General features: G+C 35.2%; 1 protein-coding gene across 3 annotated transcripts in view; it reads left to right on the forward strand.

Annotated features, from left to right (window-relative positions):
- Nucleotides 1-26,798, forward strand: part of GPM6A (glycoprotein M6A) — a 93,943-nt gene that overhangs the window by 32,108 nt on the left and 35,037 nt on the right. The window contains exon 1 of one of the 3 annotated variants that reach the window (XM_052682493.1): nt 26,188-26,211. The exons of the other annotated variants lie outside the window; for them this stretch is intronic. Within the exon in view, the coding sequence (XP_052538453.1) occupies nt 26,208-26,211 (4 nt within the window). The 5' untranslated portion in view covers nt 26,188-26,207. Of the gene's footprint in view, nt 1-26,187; nt 26,212-26,798 lie in introns of those variants that run through there. 3 annotated transcript variants of the gene reach the window in all.

Here is a 26,798-nt window from a genome sequence, read left to right on the forward strand (position 1 = left end):
AAAGAAGTGGCCAGAAGGGACAGGGAGGTAATTGTCCACCTCTGCTCTTGTGAGGCCCCATCTGGATTACTGTGTCCTGGTCTGGAGCCCCCAGTACAAGAAAGACAGAGCTGTTGGAGAGGGTCCAGAGGAGAGCCACAAAGATGATCAGGGGACTGGAGCACCTCCCCTGTGAAGACAGGCTGGGAGAGCTGGGCTTCTTCAGCCTGGAGAAAAGAAGGCTGCAGGTTGACCTCATTGCAGCCTTTCAGTATCTAAAGGGGAGCCTACAGACTGGAGGGAATCAACTCTTTGAAATGCTAGATAACTACAGGACAAGGGGAAATAGTTTTAAGTTGAGGGAGGGAAGATTCAGGTTGGATGTCAGGGGGAAGTTCTTTACAGAGAGAGTGGTGAGGTGCTGGAACAGGCTGCCCAGAGAGGTTGTGGATGCTCCATCCATGGAGGTGTTCAAGGTCAGATTGGATGGGGCCCTGGGCAGCCCAGTCTAGTAGTAAATGGGGAGGTTGGTGGCCCTGAATGTGGTGGGGAGGTTGGAGATTAATTATCTTTGAGGTCCCTCCCAACCCTGGCCATTCTGTGATTCCGTGAAACTCAGAAGTTATACATCTTGCTAGCTGTAAATTTCTGTAGGCTTCTATACACATAGTTTTGTATTTAAGTAACTGCTGAAATATGTTGAAATACTTGGGTTTGTAAAACAGTAAATATCTCAACTTGTAATGTCTAACCTGTTTCGGACACTTAAAAATGTTGATAGCTCAAGGAAACATGGAACTAGATAAATAATTATGTCTTAGAGTATGGAACATCTTTTTCCATGTCAAAACAGTCCTGTTTTTCAGCGACTTCCAAAGTTCAATTTGTGTGTTTAATCCTAAGGAGATAATATTAAATTTGTCAGTAATGAAACTTTAATGAAACAAATTGGTCAACAGAAGGGTTTCGGGGACCTTGGTTTCATTCAGGAAGAGAGCAAAATGACTTTAAATGCTAAGAATTAGGACATTCATTGTTTGAGGGAAACTCAAATTGCTATGTGCAATTGAAATTTTGAGCTTAAGTTTTTGCCTATTTAACCAATAGCATTTGCTGAAATCAACCTAACTTCACAAATTCTTTTAACTCCAGAAAACTAATTTCATGTACATCAGGAATATGCAAAAAGTGTTTGTCTAGCTGTTCTTGAGGTGCATATCTGTTATAAAGGCGTAAATGACTTTTTGACCTTTTCTCTCATGATTGCTGGGGGCAATCCTCTGCAGTGTCTGGTATACTCAGTCAGTGGGTGCAGCCTTCTGAGATGCCTGCACACACTTAGGCATTCTGATTCTCTGCATAATTTGATCCTGCTGTAATTTAAATGTGAAAGCAAATGTAGAGAATCAAGGCAAGGAAATTCTTTAAATCTTGCAACTTTATTATTTTTAGTAACTTCTCAATATTGAGGAAGAATACTGATCTCTGCATCTCGAGGGAACATACTGGACGCAGTCTTATCACGCCCTGCGGTAGCCTTGGATCTGCCACACTCTGAATGTAGCTGCTCGTCTGTTTCCTGAGGCAGGTGGCATTCTGCCACCTACCAGGAGTATCAAGCATTCTGTTCACAGAAGATATGTTTGTCCTGTAAATCAGTTGGAAGAAATACTTTTATGATGAAAGGAAAGAGTATTAATACCCTGGAAATGAAGCATTACAACATATACAACTTCTCATTAATACAACCAGATATTTGGCTACAGAAAGTAAAAAGCATTTAGCATGTAGAAGGAAGTATAGAAAGATGTATGAATGCATCAAGGTACAGCATGCTCAGATTTACGTTTCTGTTCCAACACTGACATGGAGATAGAGTGGGGGAGAGCATTGGAAAAAAATCTACGTGTAGAGTTTTTGGGAAAATTGACAAATTTCAGCACATATTTAAAAACTATAGTTTTAGCAAGAGAGATCTTTTATTGTGAAGAGGTTAAAGCTGACTTTATTTTGTCTTAAGGGAAAAGGATGTGCAAAGTGACCTGAGATCTTGTCCAGTCCTTCTTTCTGTGATCTTATAGCTACTGACAGAATAAACAAGATTATCCAGTTCTTTAAACGTCTTTTCAAATGTCTTTACAAATAAGAAAAGATGTGTTTCTATATATGTGTTAGAATATTCTATTCATTTAACTATAGTTTCTTGGCGTTATTTATAGTCACAGCTCTTAAAGCTCTGTGCTTGTGACACTGATTGTTTAAAGAATCTCTTTGTGTGGGACTTTAAAAAATAAAAAAATAAAAAAATCCATGGAATTAAAACTGATAAAAGCTTGGTTTAAAAACATAACTTGACCAAAGACCTACTGAAGTATTATTAAATAATCAAGTGTTGAATACTGGAAATATTGTTTGAAGAATGAAAAATACGGTGCTACTACCAAAAGGAAGCACACGCTTCCTTGAGGCAGTTAATGTAGCCATGGTTTGAAATTCAAGGGAGTGAGCATTAAAGATTTTGGTCAGTACTGTAATATGACCAATTCTCAGGTTGTGCTAGTTTTCAAATACTTGAATTTCAGTCATGGCAAGTATAAATTGAAGTCATTGGCTCAAACAATAAGACTTCAGAGTCACAATTTGAAATATTAATAGCTTAGAAACAGTAATGTAGGGAACCTGCCGTAGCTGGTGGGTGGACTTGATGATCCCCAGAAGTCCCTTCCAATCCCTGTGATTCTGTAATTGTGTAATTTTAGTATCTTTTGCTGCTGCTTCTTATTGTGTGCTTAACCACACAACATGACTCTGCTTTGTGAGTTTGTAGACGAATGGTATTTGCAAGATGTGCTTTATCTGCAGCTTTGTTACTATAGAAACTGCTGCCTTTTTCTCTTATATCTTACGGTAATCTAAGTTCTGTGGACAGAATGGTCCAATCAATTCAATTTAATGTTTTTTGTATGAATGCAATTAATTTTTAGCTCTAACAATTGTTAGAGCAACATTGCAGACAAATGTATCTGAACTGCTGTTACAAATGCACTTGGGCTGGAGAAAGTCGAAGAAGAGAGTCAAGAAGGGGAAGGGATGTGGCAGCTCCAGTGTAATTTCTGTTAATTACCCTGCATAAAGCATAAAAACCAGGGGAAGTTTCCAAAATTTCTGTTTTGAGGTGTCAGTAGTAGTTTGTATAGCTCATGCCTTGGGATCTCTGACCCGAATTAAACAAGGACGTTTGTTTGTAAAATAATCTTGAATAAATAGGATGTTTGCTTGCTTTGATTTCTGTGCAAATAATCCAGAATTTTCTGTTTAAAAACATTGATTTTTTTTTAAAGCTGCCTGAATATTTTTTTAATGTATGGCTTTTAGATCCATGTTGGTACAAAAAATTTGTATATTCCACTGGATTTTCCTCATAACCCCATACAAGTTCAATTGCCAGTTATTGGCATTATGTCTTTTCAGACTAGTTTTTTACGTTCTGTTATAGACAAGCTGAACAAGTTTATTTCAGAATGGATTTTAGTAACAGACCAAAGATGCTAAAATACTATACCTCAACCACTTTCTTCAATGCTCAATGCATTTATAATTCAAATAAAGAAAGATTAAATTCATTTTTGAAAAATTTATTACAAATTTTGAGAATATTTTTACTATTGCAATAATGGATAATTGACTTCTAGTGTGTGCTGCAAGATTGATTCTCTTGTGACTTCTTTCTGCACCCTAACTTCTTGGAAGCAGAGCATGTTTTTCTGACAAGCACCTATTTTTCAAGTTTCTCTGCCTTTCACACCCATGTGCAGGAATCTTGGTGTTGTGGCTCCATTTTCTAGACAGACAGTCAATGACAGAAGCCTTTTTTGCTGCCTGCTTTCTTTGGAATAAAATAGTGGTGTGCAAAGAAAGCATTGATGCTGTTTGCCTTAATAAGCTTCTGCATTTCTCTGGAAGCTTTTTCACACTGCCTGGATTGATGCATGAGGCCTCCCTAAATTTTGAATCTTTGGGTTCTGTTTTGGAAGTTTTCTTTTTCTTGCAGAGAAGAGTATGAGATGAATTTAATGTCCGAAGGCATCAGGAATATCTCTGTGGAATAAACGCCATTGCTGCAAGGCCATTCATATGATCTTGATTTATTTTTTTCTCAGATGAGATCATCAGGTACATGCAATACCCATTGTATTTTTTTTCCTCAGTGCTCTGAAAGAAAAGTAACAAAAGCTGCATATGTAATCTCAATATCTAAGAAACAGTATTTTCATTTAACTAGCTTTCACAAAGGAGCACTTATGAAAAAAAGGCCTTTTGTTCTGACAGGAGATATGAAATGGATAAGTGGGGAAGTAGCCAACAAAAAATCTACAGAAGTAATGAAAACCAAGGAATTCAGAATTTTGTGATAAAGAGCAAAAACTTGACAACAGTAAAAAAAAAAAAAACTGCAGTAGGTTGACTGTGTTAATGATTTTTTGTTTTAAAAAGCTATTTACCAATCGTGTATACTTCTGCATAACAGCAGGACTTGATGAATATGCTGACAGTTTGCAGAACAGTATTGAGAATTAGATGGCCGTCTTGGGGCAAAAGATGTTTCCTTGTGAGCACTGAAATCCTTATTAGCTATATGGATATTCCTTCCATGTCCTGTAAGAGCATACAGTGGCCTCTAAGGAAAAGCATACTTATTAATATTCTCCAAAGCAATTTTATGTGCCACTGCATCCTTGTTTTGTGACTTGGCCTATTGGATAAAGAGGGAAATTCATGTGCATCATCAACAAGAACTGGCACAACTGAATCAGATTGAAATCTGGTTTTGTCCTAATGAGAACTCTGTGTATTTGCAATAGAAATATCCCACAGGAGGTGATTGGTTTTGGTTTGGGTTTTTTATTTTTTGTGAATTTTTTTAAGCATTGCACATCAAAAACAGTTAAAATTTTAGGTGGAAAAGCTAGCATACAATGTAATTCTGTTGTTGGGTTTTTTTTTTGTTTTTTTTTTTTTTTTTTTTTTGTCCCAACTTAATTATTTATTGTAGTTATTTTGCCTTCAACTTAGAATTGTCACTACCTTCGCATAGGCTGAAGTATCCCAACTACATTGTAGCATGTGATGCTGGCATGCTAAGATTTAGGTTCCCCTACTAAAAGGGTATATTTTTGAGTGGGAGAGATATAAATATGGGGTAAAGGCCTTTATTCTCAGTTGTATACAGACTCAACTGCATATTAAGTTCATCCCCTTAAGAAAGTGGCAATTCATTTTTAGGATTTCTTTCAGCTTTTGCACTAGAAAATGGGCTGGAAATTTTAATAAGTATCTTTGTACAATACATGCATTATGACAGTTGGTGAATGTGCATTAAGAGATCATCTTCCTGTCCCCCACAGGAGATCACCTCCACAACAACATATGCAGCATTTATTTGCCAAAATTCAGAAGTCTTTTGAATCAAGCATTAAAAAAAAAAAAAAAATCTTCCATCTGGAGCTCTTAGTGTTTTCAAGAGATTCCAGAAACTCTTCCAAAAGAAATTCTGGAATGTTTCAGGGCCTAAAGTTAAGCTGATATATTTGTTTTAAAAGGAAAGTTCCTTTGAGAATTGTGAAGGATATCCTTCAAAAGCTGTGTGTATGAGTGTATGTGTTTTTATGTAGCTAGTACTGTTAAGTTCTTTATGTGCATATGAAAGGCTGTTGTTATATAAATATGTTAATATATAAATATTACATTAATATATAGATACATTACAAACATATAGGAATAGACTGTAGTACTGTAGCCTTCTTTTTTTCTAAGTTGTGAAGAGGTTGGCATCCAGGACAGATGTCAAAAAGTCTGATGTATACTCCCTGAGAGATTTAGTTTACGATGTTTTCAGCATGTTGCTCTTCTGATAGCAATACTGATTCTCAATTCTTAGTACTGGCAAGTGAAAACTTCATGATGCCTTAAGATGAGAGAATTTGAGAAAGAGAAACAAAGACAGAAAGAGAAAATAAATGTAAACTCAGAGCCTTTATTCTTCCCAGACTATTCTCTTTGGTTAGCATACTCAGGATCTAAGTCCCTAGCTGCCTGAACAGAGTAAGTAGGGGAAGAAGTGATATTATGAATACTAAACAATCTCTTCAGTTCAGCTTTGTGGCTGGGAAAAAAATAACCTTTTTTCTGCTAGCTCTGCAGAGGTATTCCACTGGTGCTGAGCATTGCAGACTGAGGAACAGTGGGTAGGGGAAAGGAACTGCTGAACTGCTGAGATATTTTTTTTAAGTTTCCTAGACGATAGACTATTTATTTTCAGTGCTAATAATTTGGATAAAGGCAGTTGTGGACTGTGATAACAGTCAACATTCACAGACTTCAAGTAGCTTTAATTGAAATTAATAAGTAATTTGAAAGCTGCCTCGTATCAGCTGACTTGTTTAGCCAAAGGCTGATTTTATAGAGTACTTGTTTCCTAACAGGTTTTGACAATCTGATTTTTAGAAACTGCTGTCTTGGTAACCCACTTTTTTGCTTACATCTATGAAAAAGCAAGTGAGGAAACAGTGGCCTGACTAGAATTGTTCCTTAAATCTTTAGCACTTATCTACATTTTCATGCTATGTAATTCAAAACCTGGAACCTACAGTAATGCAAATATGTAATATAGAACACTGAATCATGCTGTCTGTGTAGCTCACAGGCAGATAGATGCACTGCCCTCGCTTACTCAGTATATAATTCACAGGGGGTTTAATTATAAGCTCTTCAAGGCAGTGACCTCATTTTCAAAGACATCTGTAAAGTGCCGAGCACAGTAATGGTGCTATCTGAATAATAACAGAAAAGCTCTACTAAAATAATTTTTATGGAACTGGAATTGAATCTTTATGTATGTTTTATAATGTTATGACTTTTTTTACTTGCATACATTTTTAGTACTTTATTTTTAGTTTTTATTTTTATATCATGTTTATGATATCATGTTGCCAGCGTGTGTACTAGGATTATATATTTGTTGTATGAATTAACATTTGCTTATTTATTTGCTTGATCACTTAAATTCCAGTATTCTGAGGGTCTTAAGCTCCATTGGAAAACTTAATTACAATAAATGTGAATAACAAGAATACTATTGAAAATTATTATAAAAGAAAGCATTATAGTTACTTGAAATGGTATGAAATCAGGAGACATAATTTCTGTATTTACAATCATCTCGAATTCAACCTGGAAATGAAGGCTATAATAGCATATGGCCATAAAAAATTTTTAGAATCTGAGAAAGCAAACATGAAAGGCATTGAGGAATTCAATTAGTACAGTAGAAAATCAGAAAATTCTGCAAAATGGAACACAGTTGAGCAGTCTTAAAAAGCACACTAGTTAAGGCATGACTGATCACATCTTTAAGTGAACAGAATGAAAGAAGCAGGAGAAAAGCCAAGTGCCTTCATGATACTTTTTAATGATGTAAGGCTGAGAGAAAAAATAGCTCCTGAAAGAAAAGGAAAGCAACCAAGTAACAATAAAAATAATGTCAGCATGAGTTAAACTGGAAAGGGGAAAAAAAAAAAAGAGAGAATAAAAGCAGAATGATTTCATTTCAGTGAAAAAGTAAGGGGGCATACATGAAAAGCCTTTAGAAAAGGAAGGATGGATAAAAAGAAAATAGAACTTAGATTAAATAACAGAGGTAGTTTATGATCTTTTATTTAAAAACAAAATGATAGAGTTCCAAATCCTAAGATATTAATCTTGAATTTGACAAAAACTTTTTCAATTTTAAAATAAAGTCTTTTTTTTCTCCCCTTTCTCCCTTCTCCCCACATATCCCAAAGAGATTGTAACTCATAACATTTAGAATTGGCATTTTAGCTCAGAATTTTTGTTTTGTTTTAATAGGGGCTGACTGTTAGAAATCCCCATTATTTTTCCTTTTTTAACGCCAGTTCCAAAACCCTCCAATTCCAAACCAATGGAACCGGAAGAACACTAGGAAGTGTTGAAGAACCATAATTATTCATTGGTGGTGATTTTATAATTAATTTATAATACTTTCCATTATTCTGAATACAGCAAGACAAAACACAAATTCTCTTTTTTTTTTTTTAACTGAAGATCCTGTTGTATCTATGTGCTTCAGCTTGCTGACTGGCTCGTGTATTGGTTACTGTCCCCTTAGCCCTGTTCTGTCACTTTGACACTTGAGATTCTAGAATGTATTCCAGATTATTGAATGGCTGGAATATTGAAAGTTTCTGGAACCTTATCCGAGTCCCTTTTGCTTCTCTGATTTCTGCCACATCATCTCATACCTGTCCTGTGCAGCTCCAGCGGGGCCCTGCTTTGCTACCTGCTTGATACTGTGGAAAGTGTGTTGAGAATAGAAGGCATTTAAGGTTTTTAAATTCTCCATGTCTTTTTGAGAGAATTTACTTGCTATTATTCAATTCCTGAAATCATACTCAAATCAAAATAAATAAAAATGCAACTGTAAGCATATATAGCACTTAACACAGGCAGAACAAATGATTATAAGATGCTTAGATAAATGTAACAGATACTACAGTTGATCTGTCAGTGTAGCTATGCATAAGACTCTTCGTCTTGCTTTACTTGCTTCCTGACTAAATGATAGCATGTATTTCACTATTTTGAGGTGATTAGCTTTTTATAGGCAGTCTGACCTTTTGAGTCTTCTGAGAGGTCTTGACTGGTTTCTTCTGTTTTCCTGAAATTGTTTCATTTCTTTCCGTCAATAGGAGACAGTTGCTGTTTGGCATGCTAAGAAATGTGAGCAGCTCTTCCCTAATTCTCTTTTGTGATAAACTCCCTCTGCTAGTGAAAATCATACTGCCGTTGTCATTGCTGCAGCATGGAGTGTTTGAAGTCCTTTATTTCTCTGCTCTGTATACCCTCGTTCTTTTGATGTGTCCCTAAAAGGCATCAGCAGTCTTTAGATTGCTGTGGGCATACAAATCATGTATGAATGCTGTGCATAGCTGTACGGGTGTCCAAAGTCATCGGTCTCTGCCCTTGCTGAACAGGAGAAGGTCCTGTTGCCTGGGCACATATGCATTACACTGTGGTAAGATCTTGACTTTGTGTGGGCATAAACATTTTATATTTTAATATTGTTAATTCTATAATGTGAGACAAATAAGGTGACATGCAGTGGGTTAAACTTACTAATACTCATTTAGAAAGATAATGAGTACTCTGTACCGAATTTCCAGTAGAACCATGTCTTTGTGGGCAACCAGAAATATAAAATAGGCCTGTGATTTTGATACCTTCCTCTCTGGTATGCATTTTAGTTTCAAAAGGACTTTCTGGCATGAGTAAACAAATACATCTGTTTTGTAGTGCTTTCCAGTCAGTTAAAATAATATGGTAATCTCGTCCCTTTCACACAACTATTTGTCTCCCAAAATGTAAAGGAGTGTTCATTCTGTGTGCAGGATAGATTGCTGAATTTACTGTTCAAAAGATCATTACAAGAAGATTAAGGCTGTAGAAATAGTGTCCCAAGTGCCTCATGTAACTTTCTAGGTTATTCAGTACTCAAAGGGATATTTGGCCTGCAGTTATAATAATGATGATAATGCTATTGATAATATAATGTGATACTGATAATACCAGAAGTTGTGCTCTGGACTGTATTTATTACTGCTTGTGTGACTAATGTAAATATCTCATGACTGAGTCTTTACTTTCTTTGCTTGTCTTGTAATTATACAGAGATCGTGAGATACCATATGAATAGTTGTCCTTCTTTTCCTCTGTTGTAAATTCACTTCATGGATTATAGAAAACATTTTCTCTCTCTGAGTAAGATTAATTGCTGAATGTGGAAGTCATTGATATCCGTAAATTCTTCACACTCCACTCATTTTTTCCATGTTAAAAGTAGATATGAGCTGAATTATTATCTGGTTTCAGTGGCTTTTCATTAAGAAACTTGGTAATATAAATCCCAAGTTGAAGTTATCTGAATATGAATGACATAGGCAACCTTAGGGGGGTTTTGTTGCATATGTATCTAATAGCTTAAATTTTTTATCTACTGAAATGCTGCTACATACTGTGGTGGTTTCAGGTGGACTTCTGTAGAGGGAAAAAAAAGCTTACACATTCCATTTTTGCATTCCATTTATATCATCTTTATGTAAGCCAGAATGAATTCAGCTTATTCCAACCACATGAAGCATCACTGTTGGCTCTCTTAATTACATGGCTGTCATCTGTCAAAATTTTGGAGTTGTAGCACTGTGATTTCTTCTGGATCTATCAGTGTTCTCCCTTAGTTGGCATGCGCTTTTAATGCAGGGAGTCTTCCAGGGCCTGAAGGACAAAATAGTTGCCTTTCTGTAATATTTGCATTTGCAAATACATGCAGAATTGGTTATTCAAATGAAAATTTACTCTAGAATGATTTAGTGTTTAGGATTGGGTGCACTCCTACACCATGCTGATACTTCTAGGATGTCTGTGCCACCAGCCTCAAAGGACTGACATTTGTATGAGGGTGCCCCTAATGCCTCCCCAAAGGTTCAACCAGCAGTAGGCAGTCTGAGCTTACTTAGCATGTGATGGAAACCAATGGCTAGTCCCAACAGTATATAAATAACACAGCTGGTTTTTGGAAAAGGTCTGTCAGATGACTTTGAACTACATCTCAATGTAAGACCCAGGAATGAAACTTTGCTTCTGAAAATTTGCCTTTTATTCTCATAGGCAAATCTGGCTTGCATTCACAATGAGCAGATAAACTGATCTGTGCATTTCGTAAAGGTTCACAGCATGGAAGAATGTGACCAAAGGTTTTGTGGTGTTTTTTTTTTTTGTGTGTGTGTAGATCTAAGCAAAGTTAATCTTAATCTAGCCTTTCAAGTCAGAATTTATTAACAAAATTTTACCAATCCCCTTATATTTGTTTAGATAATGCTTACAATCTTGCATTGTCTTAAATGTCGCCAATTTGCTATATATAAATCTTCTAGAAGGTATGAGAGTTATTTTAATTGCACTGAGAGTGTCACTCAAGTATTGTAAGTCCAGTATGTGTTGAATTTCACGAATTGTGATGTGTATTGGAAGCGAAGACCTTTTTAGGACTGAGTTTCCTGTGATTGAGAGTTTATATTATATAATCCATTTATCAACTGTGGTAAGTTCTGTTTAAATCTTGTGAGTTTCATATTTAATTCTATATTTGAGCAGTACATGGCTTTTCGTGGTTTTAGGTGTCATACTTGTTATGCTTTTCAAGGGACACATTAGTGGGTCAGTTATGCAACCATCTAGGGGTGGGCAGGTTATCTTTTGCACATAGATTAGAGCAAAACATGTCATAACAGACACTTGTGGTCGTATATCCCTATTACATTTGCTGATGATTGAGCTGAGTGAGGACATGTTGACTGAGAATAAAAATTAAGTGAATAGACTGGCATCTACTGGCTCTCTTAGCTAGTGTACATTTAGTTCCAAGGCTTATGCAATAAAAATAATTCCTAAGGTAATGAAATATGTAGGAATTTCTGTAATTTCTGTTTGCGGAGTTTTAATTTGAAATGCTTGTAGGCATGTGGTAGCAAGAAAAATGGCTATTGACTGATATGTAGATGTCACTGTCTGAAGATTGTGCAGAAGCTGTTTACACAGAGGTTTTATTGCATGTCTAGAATCACCAGTCTTGAAAGTAATGCCAATTGTTACAGCAGAAATCCTCCCAGTAGCCACAGTCACTGGTAATAAAAAATACCTTTCCTGATCACAATCTCAGGAACCCTGTTTCAGTTATTTCCAAAAGAATTTCTGTGTAGTCTGGCTGTACATTGCAGATTTCTGGGTTTTTTTTTTTTACAGCTGTGGGAGCTTAGGAAAAAAAAAAAAGTGCAAATAAAAAGCAGGAAGCCAGAGCAGCAAGTGTATCTGACTAGAATCCTAATAAGGCTTGAGTTTTAATTTTTCCCCGATGTTCTGTTGTCTTGTTTCATGCTGAAGTGTTTATATAAGGGGAAATTGGTAAGTAAAGTATGATTGCTGTGGGATGGGACTAAAGTACATCTCAATATGTATGTTAGTAGAATTCCCTGATGGTAAGACAGAAACCATAGGGCTTTTTTATTTCACATCATTTTAGAGTTCTGATTATTTTCATTAATGATTCACATCAGCATACACATTTTGTTGTTGAAATTTCTTGCATCTAGAAAAACCCACCATGCCTGTAAATGTATATTCATGTTAGGTATTACTGATATCATAATTGTAAAATACATATCATACCAAAATTATTAGGTGAGACAATGGAAACAACCCATCATGGATCTATGTAAGAGGACTTAATTGAGAGCCAACAGGGCTAGAACTTTCCCCCTTATATGATTATCGCACATCTTACTCAGGTGTCACATCCATCCCACTATCTTCCAACACAAAACAACCAAAACATTTTTGTCCTAGTTTCTTGTGAATGTAAAAATAAAATGTTGGAGTTTTTCTTTTCATGTTATGTAAGAAATATAAATATTTAATAAAACACTGGCTGTATGTTAAAATGTTTTACAGACTGAGAATAAGCTACATTCATTTATATCAGATGAGGTCTTTATAAGGTACAGATATCCTTTGAGTCTTCCATAGCTACATGTCCTTGTGTATTTGGCAATACACATCTATAAATGCTTTTGTGGATGCTTTGGTGCATAAAAAAAAAAAAAAAAAAGCCTCCAAGATTTATGCAGAAGAGCCCACTGATAGCGAGTTTGAGTGTACCTTTGTGATTATTTTTTACAGTCAAAACTTCATTAGAAATCTATTTATTTATTTTAACCACTATAATAGGACTCACTCCTGAATTCTAATTTTCAAGCAAAGATAGTCTTGCAGGGAAAGCTCATACAAGTAGGTTGTGTTAGAGAGACTTAATATTCTATTCGTATCCCCTGTGACAGCTGAAATGAAGCCAGTCAAATGATTTCAGGAATAAAGCTGTGCTACTTACAGCTTGTCCGTGAATTTAGCTATTAGGAAATTGTGTATAAAGAGGGATGACTACTGCTTCTGAATTTTTGTGTAGTAAGCATTGGAGGATGATGTATTTGAATAAATGAGCATGAAAAACAAGAAGATCCATCTATTCTTACTTTTTTCTTAAATCATGATCCAGAATAATTACGATTTTATTCTTTTATTTTATTGACGCTCTTTAAGAAAGTCCCCAGTGATCACAAATATTTATAACTTCTTTGGAAGGTTTATTTTGGGCTGAAGAACTTAGTTTTATTTTGTACAGATTCCTGTGTTTTATACAGCACATGTCAGATAGACACAAGTAGGAAATAAATATATTCTGGAAAGTTGTAGTGTTAGCAGTATCTGGGATTATTGTCAGATGTTCTTCGAAGTTTCTGTGAAAGTAGTTGCAGAAATGTGTTGATGCCAGATATGTGATGAACTGGTGGAATGAATGAAGTCGAAGCAGCTGGCATCAGGTAACAAAATACTTTGATTCTGTTGAATGCTGGATTATGTTTCTCATTATTTAGAAAGTGCTTAATTTCTGGAAATTAATTTCTAGATGTTCTGGAAAATGTCTAGGAAAAGAATTATCTTAAATCATGTGAGTGCAATACAGAGATTTATTTCTCACAGCTGCAATTTACAGTTAATTGAGGCATTATATTATTGTAGCAATTCCTCTTAATAGGAGGTGACAATATTCATTGGTAGAGGGTTTTGTGACCAGCCTAACAAAGCTGATATGAGTAGGTTAGGTATGACTGGTTTCGCTGTGATTGTAGAAATAGTCTAGATGGCTTCTGCAGGTAGGTATTCTTTTTCTCTCATTTACTATTTTAGGATAGAAGTGAAAATCTCCACTTCCCAAATACACTGTACTCAGAATACATGTTTCATACAACTCTTGTTTCTTTCTTGGCTAGGGAGAGAAAAAAAAGATCAGCATGTGTTACTTGTTCTCTATGTGTCTCATGACACGTAGTAGTATTTCAGTGCTCTGTGCCATCAGTATGCTTGCACTGGAAATAACCCATATATTGTACTAGCTTGGTAGGTCATTGTTTCTTTTAACTGTGTGAAGAAGTAAAAAGCTAGCACAAAATCTGCTCTTCACAGTTTGTGAAATGCCAGGAACCTCATTGCTTTTATAGCTGCTATGGCTGTGAAAGCAAAAAAGGCATCTACTGAGGTATAGATGAGTAGGCCATATTTTGACCAATAGAATTGTTTTGAGTGGTAGAACTGTTAAATCTTTTGGACAAGAAGTTTGACAAAATGGTGACAGAATAAAACAAAATCAGCTTTACAAGGAAAAAGTGACGTGTCACAACTAGGAATCCATACAAGTTGAAATTTGACATAATTTTTCCGTTGGAAGTCCTGGAATATCTTTAGGCTATTATCTTTAAAATCAACATCTACCTTACTGATTTCTAGTGGTCTCTGAGAAATTTAGTGTTCTACTTCTGTAGCAGAGGACACGTGTAATTAATTGCCCCAAAGCAAATAGTAAGACTGGGGGAAATCCAATCAATATGGCAATGAAATATGACAATAAAATTTTTTAAAAGCCTCTTTATTTGTAGAAAAGCACTCCATCCCCTAAAGTTCCTTCCCTCCCCCAAATGATAGAAATGGATTATTGTTCAGATTCCTTTCTTGTGCAAGACTTTGTGCTCTTTAAAATCTTGTACAGATCATTCCAGGTTAAGATGGCAATGATATGTCTTACGTAGCCAAATTCTGCAGTGACCTGGCTTTATGATCATCAAGACACATATTTTGTGGAAGAAATCTGTAGGCATCTTTTAAGGGGCTCTCTGACTCAACCCAGTACAGAGAGAGAAAACTAACAGGAGAAGGAAATTTTGGTGAAATTCTGAAAAAGCTTTATTGACAGATCATTGGTTGAAAATAAGTCAGCTAAGCCAGCTCATCATTTAGTCTTGAATAGAATAATGTTTTTATCAAGTTAAAAACCAAAACTAAAACCCCTTAACTGTTGTCAGTAAAAGAAGAAAAAATAATTATTTCCATTTTTAGAACAAAGCTACTTTTAATACTGTCCTTCATAAACAAGAAAAAGTAATGCCCTTCGGTTTCTTCAAAAGAAAATTTAAGATTCTGTATTTACACATGCCAAATAGGTCCATGAAAGTTACGGTTGTGTTTGTTTGGTGTTTTGTTTTTGTTTTTGGAAACACCCAAGAAAGCTGCACTTCTGCAATATACTGACACAGAAGACTGTCTTTACACAAGTACTAAGGCAGAACAAGTCTGATAGCGATCAGAGAACATAATTTCCCTGTTAGTTTCAATATTAAATATAAAAGAAGTTATTCCTTTTACTTGAAGTTTTCTCAGTAAACTGTTACTTAGAGAAACTTTTATTTACGACAGACTTAAATTTTTCCATTATGAATGTCATCTATTTTCTAAGGTGTGAAGAATGTTTTGATCAGTTTTGTACACATTTACTTTCTGAATAAATGTCCAAGAGCAATAATCTTATATTTAATTTTCACTATATTTGACTGAAAACCTGTTTGAATAATCCAAAGTTTTGAAAATAAGACTTCAAAAATATACTGTATATGGCTTTGAAGTCACTGTGTATTCAAAAATGTAGACTTCTGAGAACTATTCTTGTGAACTAGTTACAGACCTGAAGTATATGTTAGCCATTTAAATTTTAAGTTGTTAAAAGTTGTTTCTGATGCTCAAAACTGTTCTTTAGAAGCACAGTTCTCATGAAAGTTGTTAGATGACCATTCATTTTTTTTCTATATTTGGAAATATAATTCTTAAGATTCCTGAATATGTTTGCTAGTTTGCTGTCAGGAAATGACCATGCATTTTGTCTGAATGCTTTATATTAAGCCCATAATTTAGCATTAGTCAGTTCTATCTTGGTGTTGACATTCAGATTAAACAGAATTTTTTGAACTTCCTTTTTGTTATTTGTAAACCACAGCTCCTTAAGTGAGTTAAATGCTACACATGTAGAGTACCAGAATAAAGCGGGTGTTCCTCCCTCATACACTCACACACAAACACACGGACTTTGGCTGAGTTCTACTCAATTCTTTGTGTTCTAGAAACAAACAAAAACTATTGACAGCAATTTTAACCTTTACTTTACTGGGAACAAATGTGTTGGCAAGAGGCCATTAGAACAGATTTTCTGGGTGACGTGCTCATTCTATTGTCATCATGCCAAAGCCTGGCATTTGAGATAGCTTCCTTTTCAAGAGCAGGTGTTCATTTATTCCACATCATTCTCCAACCTTGGCAGATGATCTAAAATTCGGAAACAGTAAGAAAATCAGTACTTTACATCTCCGTAGAAAGAAAATCCTAATACTTGAGCCTGAAGGAAAAAATCCGGAAAAAGAAATATAGATGTATAAAGTTGGGTTGTAACTGGGTGGAGGTTGGAAAGGGTAGTGAATTATAATTTAATATGTTACATGAACCTGACTGGGTTCTGCATGTTTAAAGAAATATCCCAATTTTTGGTCTACTCAATTACTTGTTTAAATCATTTCTGTACTGACGGTGTTTGTCTGGACAGGAATCTAAAAGTGATGCTAAGAGTCACTTTATAGTAGTTCACTGACTAAAACATTGACTCAATAGTTATTTTTCAGATTACAATAGTTTTCTTCTTTGTTCTCTTCTTTTAGGAGGTACAGTTTAGTTTGAACATCTGGACTTCGTCAACATCATTTTGATTAGACATAACATAAACCATCAAAATTTTTCACTTGTGCAAAACATAATGCATTTAACCTCTGAGATCTAATAGCAAATCTATGCTTGATAGCTATAGACAGATTAAAAAAATCCTTTGCTCTATCAATAGCAAAAATAGATCTCTACTGAGATAGAAAATAAGCTTGTCAAAAAAGTCACAGGGTATGGATTAAAAAATATTCAAATTGAGCCACCTGATTGATGCACCTGCTTTGTGGACTGCAGACTTTCTGCGATGACACAGAATTTTCTTGTAAATGATTTTCTTGTATCTATAAACAATTATAAGTTTAAGGGAAAGAAGAAACAAGAAGTTCAGATATAACTACGTCTGGGAGTCATTTCTGACTGTGCTTCATGTAGAAATAATGATAAATACTTACTGCAAATAATGTAGACCAACTAACCAACTAATTAAGTGGATTCCTTTTGAACATTATGGAGTTTGTGTTGCTACATGTTGACCATACCTGTAATATATTTCTATGTTAGTTAGAATTACTGCAATACTGCATTTTACAGCTATTGAACTCTTGCGCCCCAAATGCTGTACTATTATTACTATTTGCACTTGGAAAATGCTTGATTTTTTTAGAATAAAGCAGGAAGCAAGTTTTCCACTCTTCAGAAATTGGGACTCAAAAATTATTCAGGAAAATGAATAGTAAATACCTGCCATTTGAAAAAGATTCATGTTTTCATATTACCAGTTGTCTGCAGTTACCATACTTTTCAGCAGATGTTCCAGTCTAGAAATGACAGAAGGAAATTTTTGTAAAATAAATTTAATTAAACAAATGTATTTCTGCAAAATATTTATAACCATTGAACTGGCATTTTTTGAATGATTTTTAGAGGAAAAAAATACTATTAATATTGAAAAAATTCAGATTTCTTTTTATATTAGCAAGCATTTCTTTAAAGCTGAAGACACAAATGTGAAGTTAGATCTTTTTCCATCATATTAGTGTCAAAATCTTGGTGACAAACTTTCTCTTCTATGCTCTGGAATCTTCTGTCTTTTCTTGATCTGCTACGCAGTATAAGCAATATGCTAAGTTGTTACATGTTTCCAACAGACTTAGTTTATCTTAGAACGATGTAGGTTAATGTTATGTAATTTTTCTAAAAAAAAATCTTGAAGCACTTTGGTATCATAGCATCAATGTATTCACATGGACAAGCCAGAGGATGGAATGTTGTGAGAAAATCATAAATATGAAAGCTAAAATTAAAAGAGAATTTAAGTATCTTTCTTCGGTTTTCAACTAGATAGAATTTAGCTTGTGGCCTTGGCACAAAATTTGTTTTTAGGGAAGAATTGTATTTGAAACATTCTAACAAAGTTTTGTATAGTGAACGTTAAGTGTATGTAGTCCTCCTAAAAATTTATTAAGAATATATTTTCCCTTTCATGTCTTTTATGTTCTTGTCCAGACTTTTTACGTTTCTGAGTCTAAAACAAGTCATGAGGTCTTGAACCACAGGGCTTCACTGAAAGACAGGACCTGAAGTTTAACTTGCATCATCTTGTTTTCATTCTTGTTCTCCCACCACTTATTTTTCTTGTGTAAATGCAGTGGCTTTTCCTTCAATCCCTGGCTGTGTCCTACTTTCCTCACAGTTCTTTCACTTTCTTTCTTTAGTACATTGGTTGAGAATGTACGTAATCCATGGAAAACAGCTGTGTTGATAAACAAGATAATCAGGGATATTGGAAAAGCTGGACACTGTGAATCTATTTATGAGGACTCTCCAGATGAAAGGAAGGAGTCCTAGCTGAAAAGCACCTGAGGCTAGGGGGATGGTAAAGAATAGAATAGCTATGATCTGATGAAAGAGCACTATTATTATTTTTATTCTATGCGGGTATGAAATATATTGACAAATAATCCTGCCTTTGGTGATAAAATCAGTTTCATTAGCCTAAACAACAAAAATCATGAAAATACTTGTTTGCACTGTAAAAGAGAAAACCGTGGTGACATACTTAGCCTGGTCTTCTCTGTTAGGACTTTTTTTTTTTTTTTTTAAGGTAACCCCACCTGCAAGTAAATTCCTACTAGAGCATCAGAATAAAATTGAGTTTCAATAGAAACTTAATAATCTTCTAGATTATGCTGCTCCAAGAGACTCTTGATGCTACGCATATTTTTTCTTACCTACAGTTGTCACAGAAATCCCTGTGGCTTGCAGTGTATGTATTGCAGTGAAGTGCAAGAGTATAGATCTGGAAATGAAAACTGCAGGAATAAAATAGAAGTATTGTTTTAAACTGTTTTTGACATTGGGCTCACCTCATGGGTTTTGGCCAGTGTTGTAACTTTGTTTTGTTTTGGAAGTCTTCCCAAATGATAGTAAATACAAGTTTATGTTATATTTGGCAGCCCTTAGGAATTAGACCATTTTTTCTTTGCATCAAGCACATTATCTGTCCAGGAAGACCTTCACCTTAATGGAACGCATGATGAGTCTACTTCCTTCCTGTGGATCTTGAGAAATGCTGCTATTCATCTGTATTTTGTTGACATTTGATTTTTTTTTTCCAGCAAAGTGAAATGGACGTGTCTGTGTTTCAGAGTTTGTAAAACTAAATCAATCACCACAGGGAGAGATGAGATCCAGAGTGAAGATGGATTTTTAGGGCAGTTAGGTTTCTTCCCTCTCCTTCCTTCAAATATTCATGTTTATCTTGTTGTATGAGAAGTATTTGTATTCTTCAGACCTAGTAGCAGGTGATGCCTTAAAAAAGAAAAACCTGGTCTCCATTTCATCTATGTTGTCTGAATCCTGCATTATTTCATTGCTTGGTTTATTTAAGGGCTCCTTCAGATTCTGCTTCAGGTCCTACTCGTGGATGTGTGAAAACAGTGGGTGTTTCTATCTTAATGCTAGCAGTTGAGTTCTGTTGATTTTTGGCTGCCTCTGTATCACAAAAAAAACTCATGAATATGTGAATTTGAAGGAGAAATTAAAGGAGTGTTTGGTAAAGCATGTAGAATACTCCTTTATTTTTCCTGTCAAATGCTACCGGGGCCTTGAAGTACTTTGAAGTAACTTGCTCTGCTCTGGAACCCTGAAGAATTGCAGTTCTCTGTACTGGAGTGCGAGAGAACAAACAAGGTGAATATCTCTCAGAAGTCATTCTTGAGACTCTAATGATGGACTAAGTTGCTTCAATAGTGCAGTGTATTGCACTTAGGATAATTCACAACTCCTGCATTTTTATTTTTATTTTGAGTTTTTAAAGTTTTGTGACACAGTCATCACTGTCTCTTTAAGGAAAAGATATAATTTGCATACTTTAGCTCAGATTATTTTGTCTGTTTAAAAATTTGAATTTTGTGAACATGTCTAAAAAAAAAAAAAATCCCCATGATTTTGAAAAACTTACTGAATAGCTTAGTCCACTGAAATTAGCCTGAACTGTCAGATTTCTAAATTTGATGGAAAAAAAAAAAAGTGGTATTACAGATTCAGAAAACCAAGTAATTTGAGGGTATTTTTGGGGGGGGGCTATATAAACCTTCTCTTGATATGAAACACTGAAATAAAGATAAGTGAAGACGTGAGAAATTACGTAACCATAGAAAAGGCTTTGCCTTTAGCTTATATACTTGTTTGCATATGACTTATATATGTTTGTGTGCTCAATGTAAAAGCTAGTTTTGAAGCCTTTTTAGTTGTTATTTTTAAGGTAAAAGTGTAGTATTGCTGGTACTCTAATTATTTACCTTTCAAGATAGTCTGTAGTTATGCAGCTGCCTCCCTGACCATGTGTCCTGCAGCCACCCTGCTGCCCCCTAGGAACTGGGTAACTATTCAAAAAGTGACTCTACTCTGGCTGTTGAGTGATGGCATCATTTACCACAAATTGATTATTTTTTTTTTTCCATCATCTGTTTCGATGAATTTTGTTAGGTCAGGAAACTGATTAAATCCCTGGAGGCAGCTGAATTCTTGTTCCATGTTCTATGTCTTGAACCTTGCTCAATTTAAATCAATCCATGACTGAAAAACAATTCACAGAAACCTTTCTGCCATTGCACATAACATACTGATTTGTTCCCTGAGTTAAAATGAAATTGAATATTGGATTTCAATTCTTTAAGAATGCAGTGGAATGACTAACAATGAGGATAATTGTGAAAGTTTCCCATGATGTTCATCTGCAGCATGTGGAATTGTAGACAATTATAGTTGTTACAGCAGCAGCTAGAGCAATTTTCTCAAGTGTTCCCCAGTGATGTTTGCCTGCAGCACATACAGCTCTGAAATCTTTGTGTAGGGAAGAGATCATTGGCTTTGGAAAGAGCTTGCATTCTTCAACCCCTCAGGTGCTCTTAGATTGGCCGTGTGTAATGGAAAGAGCTTAGGATTTACATTTAGTATATAAATAAATGGTAATAACAGTATAAATCATAGAAAGTTACTTTTATTAATACTTCAAACATTGTTTACAGTTTGCTTGTCTTGTCTTAGTTTTTATACATAGCTTCCCATGTTCAATAGTATGCTATACATACAATGGAAATTTTCATATCAACAGTGTTCCACGAAATTCAATAGAAAATTTGTTTAGAGATCTGTCTCGTCTTTGACATTTTGTTGAAAAATTTCATTCAAAATACAAATTTCATTAACTTGTCTTATTCTCTTAAGCATAGTTTTTTGCTTGTTGGTATGTTCTCACTGTTGTTGATACCTAATCAGAATAACTACACTACACTGAAAATTCAAGAAAAAAATTGTGTTACATTTAAAGAAGAACCATCCCCCAACCAACCCCCCAAAATATTGACTTAATAGCAATTTCTTGAAGGTAACATCTAATGCCACTATCTTTGCTTTTTCCAAACATGAGACGCCTTTCTGCAATGGTCTACAACGTTCTTTACTGATGGATTCAAAAGTTTGTGATTTTAAATGAGATTAAAAGCATTAATATACACAGGTGTAAATAGTACATTTAAAAGTATCACACATTCACATACTTATTTTGAAAAACATAAAAGATGGCATTGGCATTCATTAATTTTCATGGAAAAGTCTTCCTCAAAACTGGTCACACAACGTGAGTGGGTTATGTAGATCCTCCTAGAGGATGATAGTTGCCTGCCCCATCATTGCCTGTTTCTTTACCTTTTTTTTTTTTTTTTTTTTTTTTTTTTTTCCTGAGGTGTTGAAATGAGAGGCATATATAAAGTAATGCATTCCTTCCACTAAAGGACTATGGTTTTATTTCCAGACTGAAATATTCAGAATAGTCAAAATTTCAGAGAGGAGCTTTCTATTTTTTCTTTTTTTCTGTTTTAATTGAAATTATTCTGCTCTTTTGGGTAATAAACACAAGTTGTGCATGCTTGTTTCATTGAGTATCTTGGTGCCCTCAAGAGAAATATGGAATTCAGTAGACAGACAAAGATTTCAGGGGAAGAGGGAGGTGAAACTCTGTTCCCACTGCTCATCCCACACAGCAGATGAGCTTGCTCTCTTTCAGCTTTGAAGAGGATGAGTGAGATTATCTGTTGTTTGTCTCTCAGGCAAATATGCATGTAAGGGGGAATAGAAGTAGCCAGGGTGGAAACAGCCTAAAAATGAAGGGAGGCTTTTAAAATAAAAGCAATGGAAAACATGGGCTCAGAAGTTGCATGAGATGTGGAATAAAGAGCATAAGCTATGCGATACCAAGGAAAATAAATTTTTAGTTATTAACTTACTGAAGGTCCTAGGATTTTTCAGTTTGAAAAATCTGAATTTTTTTCCACTGCTGTCAGCTAACAGTTATTACACATATAACACAACCTATGCACCCTATCCCTAACAGTGTAAGAGTTTGTAAGGAAACAGATCATTTAAGGCAGCTGAGTATTTTGTATTATCTTCAGATACCTCTTTCCTGTATGTCCTGAACAGCTGCTGAGAACAAAGCATTCAAAAATTTTCTAACTGTATTTTCATGATTTCTAAGTGTTAAGCACACATGACTGCAAGTGACATCATTAAGGTGTGCTTTGATTTTATTTATATATTATATAAAAACAGGTATTCTGAGAAATCATGCTATCTGGAATGCAAGAATGGAAGCTCATTTGCAAGTAACCTGTTTGTCTCTCTTTTTTGCTATGCAAAAAAGGGAGATGCTACCTCTGCTAAAATGAGAAAATTTTAAATACATAAAAGGTTTGTGGACTATTCCAATTAAACAGATGACTGCACAGAAAATTCATGGGGGAATGTTTTTTGAGGTGCAAGATTTGGATAATGCACTAAAAAAAGAAGTGGCTTAAAGCCCAGTGGAACTCAGCCTATTTGTGAATGAGGGGAGAAGAGATGCTGCAGGATTACATTTCATTACATTTTTTTGTAGTAGTTTTCCGTTTGGGAGAAACAGCTTTGCTCAAGGATGAGAAGGTGGAGTGAATTTTATGAACTCCAGAAGAGAGAGATGAAATGGATACTTTTTCAGTCTTTTGATCTGTAACATTACTCTCATTTTAAAGCTAGTGGTACAATTCAATATGTTGTTTTGAATTAGTGCTCTTACAAACTGTTATTGTTTCAAGCAGATCAAAAACATGGTTATAGCCGTGCATATCAGATTCAATCATCACGCATGCATTATTGACACATATATTAAATGTTTATAATCTATTTATCAATGATAATAAATTACTAATTTATTCATCATTCAAATTCAAATTACATGACATAAACCATAGACAAAACATTTGAAATTACTGCTATATTTTATTATTGTAAGAATTTAAACAAATATTTCTTTATTAGTGTCATAATTATGGATTTACTTTTTTTCATTCCTGTATCATTAACTTTAGAATGATTTTGAAGGATGTTATGGATGTCTCTGATAACTCAGCTGGCAATATTTTTTAAAGGTAACAAAGACTGACTATGTTATGCCTGACTGGTTTGTATTTCAAGAAAGGTCTGCTCTGTGTCAATAACTTGAATGCTTATGAACTGTTAGAGTAAGATTTGCTTAATTAAGCAGCAATAAACCTAATGTTCTGAGAAGAACATGACTAATCACAACACTATTTTCTCTGCATTGGAGTAATACAGATCTGAATGGTGAACTATTTGGTGGATATGGAATTGGTTGAAGGTTGAAGCCAGAAAGTTGTGGTCAATGTATCTGTGTCTGAGTGGAGGCTGGTAATGAGTGGTGTCCCCCACAGACCTTTCTTGGGACTGTCCTTCTTCAATATCTTAAATGGCAGACAGTGGGATTGAGTGTACTATCATCAAGTTTGCTGATGGCACCAAGTTTTGTGGTGCTGTTGACACAATAGAGGGGAGGGACACTATACAGAGGGACCTGGACATGCTAGAAAAAGTGGGCACACAGAAATCTAATGAGGTTTAACAAGGCCAAGTGTAAGGTGTTGCGCTTGGGTTGAGGCAATCCCAGATACAAGTAATGACCAGGAGAACTACGTGAGAGCAACCCTATGGAGAAGGACTTAGGGATTCTGGTAGATGAAAAGCTGTATGTGAGCTAGAAGTATGCTCTTGCAGCCTGCAAGGCTGATGCTATCCTGGGCTGCACCAAGAGAGGAGTAGCCAGCAGAAAGAAGGCAGTGATTTTCCTCCTCTGTTCTGCTCTTCTGAGGCCACATCTGAAGGTATCGTGTCCCAGCCCCACTACAGGAGGGATGAGAAGCTGTTGGAGTGGTTCCAGAGGAGGGCCACAAAAATGATCAGGAGGCTGGAGCACCTCTTCTATGAAGAAAGAGCAAGGGAGATGGAAAGAGAAGGTTCTGAGGAGACCTTGCTGTGGCTTTCCAGTACTTGAAGGGAGCTTATAAACAGGAGGGACATCAACTTTTTATACAGTCTGATAGTGCTAGGAAAAGGGGGAATGGCTTTAAACTAGAAGAGGGAAGGATCAGATTAAGCATTAGGAAGAAATTTTTTACTCAAAGTGGTGAAGTATTGGAACAGGTTGTCCAGAGAATCTATGGATACCCCAACCCTGGAGGTGTTCAAGGCCAGGTTGGATGTGATTCTGGGCAGCCTGATCTAGTGGTCGTCAACCCTGCCTGCAGAAGGGAGTTGGAAGTAAATGATCTTTAAGGTCCCTTCAGGCTTCAGACATTCCATGATTCTCTAAGGAACAGCAGCAACAATTGTAGTTGAGGAGATGGGAAGTGTTTTATAAAGAACCTGAACTAGTACTGTTTATTCTCACTTATATTAGTGGGACTTCACCACTCGAGTGTTTTTTTAGGGTTTACTCAAAGATACTATGAATTCAAGTTTAGGATGAGACCATAGTATTTAGGAATATTTGTGGTGTTATGTCACCTCCTGATCTCTATCTCCTATTCTGCATATCTTATTGAATTTATAGTGTTAATTTCCTTTCAAAATGATGAGAGAGGCCATGTTTACAGTCAAGCATGTACCCATTTTCTTACAAAACAAATCCTTGTGTAGGGGCATAAATGAGCCAATTTCCTTGACAAGCTGTGAGATGTGAAGCCAGGAGCTTTCACTTAAATTAGCACTTTGTTAGAGCTACAATTGACAATGTTGAGAAAGGTGGCACAGATACCTTGAAGGAAGTATGCAGCACACAGGATGATCATTTATCTGTCTATCAAGTAATAATATGAACCAAATTAAGTAGTGAAAAGAAAGGCTAACTTCCTGTCTGACTAGCAAGGGTAATAAAATGTTTTGCTTTAAACAGTTCCATTCAGAATAGTTTTGTTATGTAGTTGAGACCTGTGAAGTGGGGAAGCGATGCAAAGTAGTTGTTTAGTATTTATTATAAAGTGAATGATCAAATTTGCCGTCACTATGTGAAATTAGATCTTTGGACATTTCTCATAATAAGATTTTACTGCCAAGTTGTTGATTTTCTACTGTCACAATAGCTTAGATCTGTGTTTTGCTGTAAGGGACAAATTATGTAGCTTGTTTCATGGTACTGTTTTGTTAATGTTTTGCTATCAAATAATTCTCATAATTTGATAGAAAATTGTCACAATATATATAAAAAAACACTAAACCTTTGTTGGATTACTTTGGTGCAACAGGGGAAGACAGCAAGTTATTTACTCATTGATAAAAAGAGTGCAGGCTATTATGAGAGTACGTTGTACTCATATAATTGATTGTTGCTGAAGTATGGCTAAGACAAAAAAGAGGAGTTGAAATTGTAGCTTGTGCTGGTTAATTCTTGTTTATTTTTTGTAGATATATTCAACAGCTCATTTTTCTATTTTTTCAGTTTCATATTGGGTGCTGTGATGTGTGTATCAGTTTCCCAGGAAAAGATGTTGGTGGCTTTTGTTTTTTTTCAGATTCAGAAGTATGAAGCACAACAGAAGCATGTTTGATGTCTGGGCTAAGTAAGGATACATATGTGACTTCTAATCTAGAACAAATAAAGGATCTCCTCTTATTTGATGTGTAAGTGGCCATGCTGCGTGCTTTGAAAAGATTGAAGACATGTTTACTTACATTAGATATGTCTTCAAATTTAGTTGAAAACCTTTTTGTATTTGTTTTAATATGAGTTAGCCCAGATACAAGACTTCAATTTGTCTTTGAAAGATTATTGTATCAGAGAGTAGAAACACAGAAATTATACATCTCTCTGCCAGGTGGATTTGCTAAATATAGTTGTTTGAATTGCACAGTGTTATTCTACTGCAAGATTCTTGAAATAGTATTTCTTCTCTAGGTAGCTTATTTCATGTTAATATCATGGTACATTAAAACAGAATTATTGGGAAATCATTTGAGCAATCCATTCATGATTTAATTACCTTGAATATAATTGAAAAATGTTTTGAAGGCATATGAAAATGCCCTGGTGAAAATGAAAATCTATTTTACACTTCTGATATAGAATGTACTGTGATGCATTATTCATATGACTGAACTGAGTTTTTTCTCTAGCAATTTTTGTTTTTTCAAACATGACAATTTCAGCTGGAATTCTGAGTACTTAATAATGTTAAGGGGCAGTTCTGAATGAAGTTATAGCTAATTTC

Source organism: Tympanuchus pallidicinctus, unplaced genomic scaffold (genome assembly GCF_026119805.1).
Source record: "Tympanuchus pallidicinctus isolate F22 unplaced genomic scaffold, pur_lepc_1.0 scaffold2, whole genome shotgun sequence".
NCBI classification, from domain to species: Eukaryota; Metazoa; Chordata; class Aves; order Galliformes; family Phasianidae; genus Tympanuchus; species Tympanuchus pallidicinctus.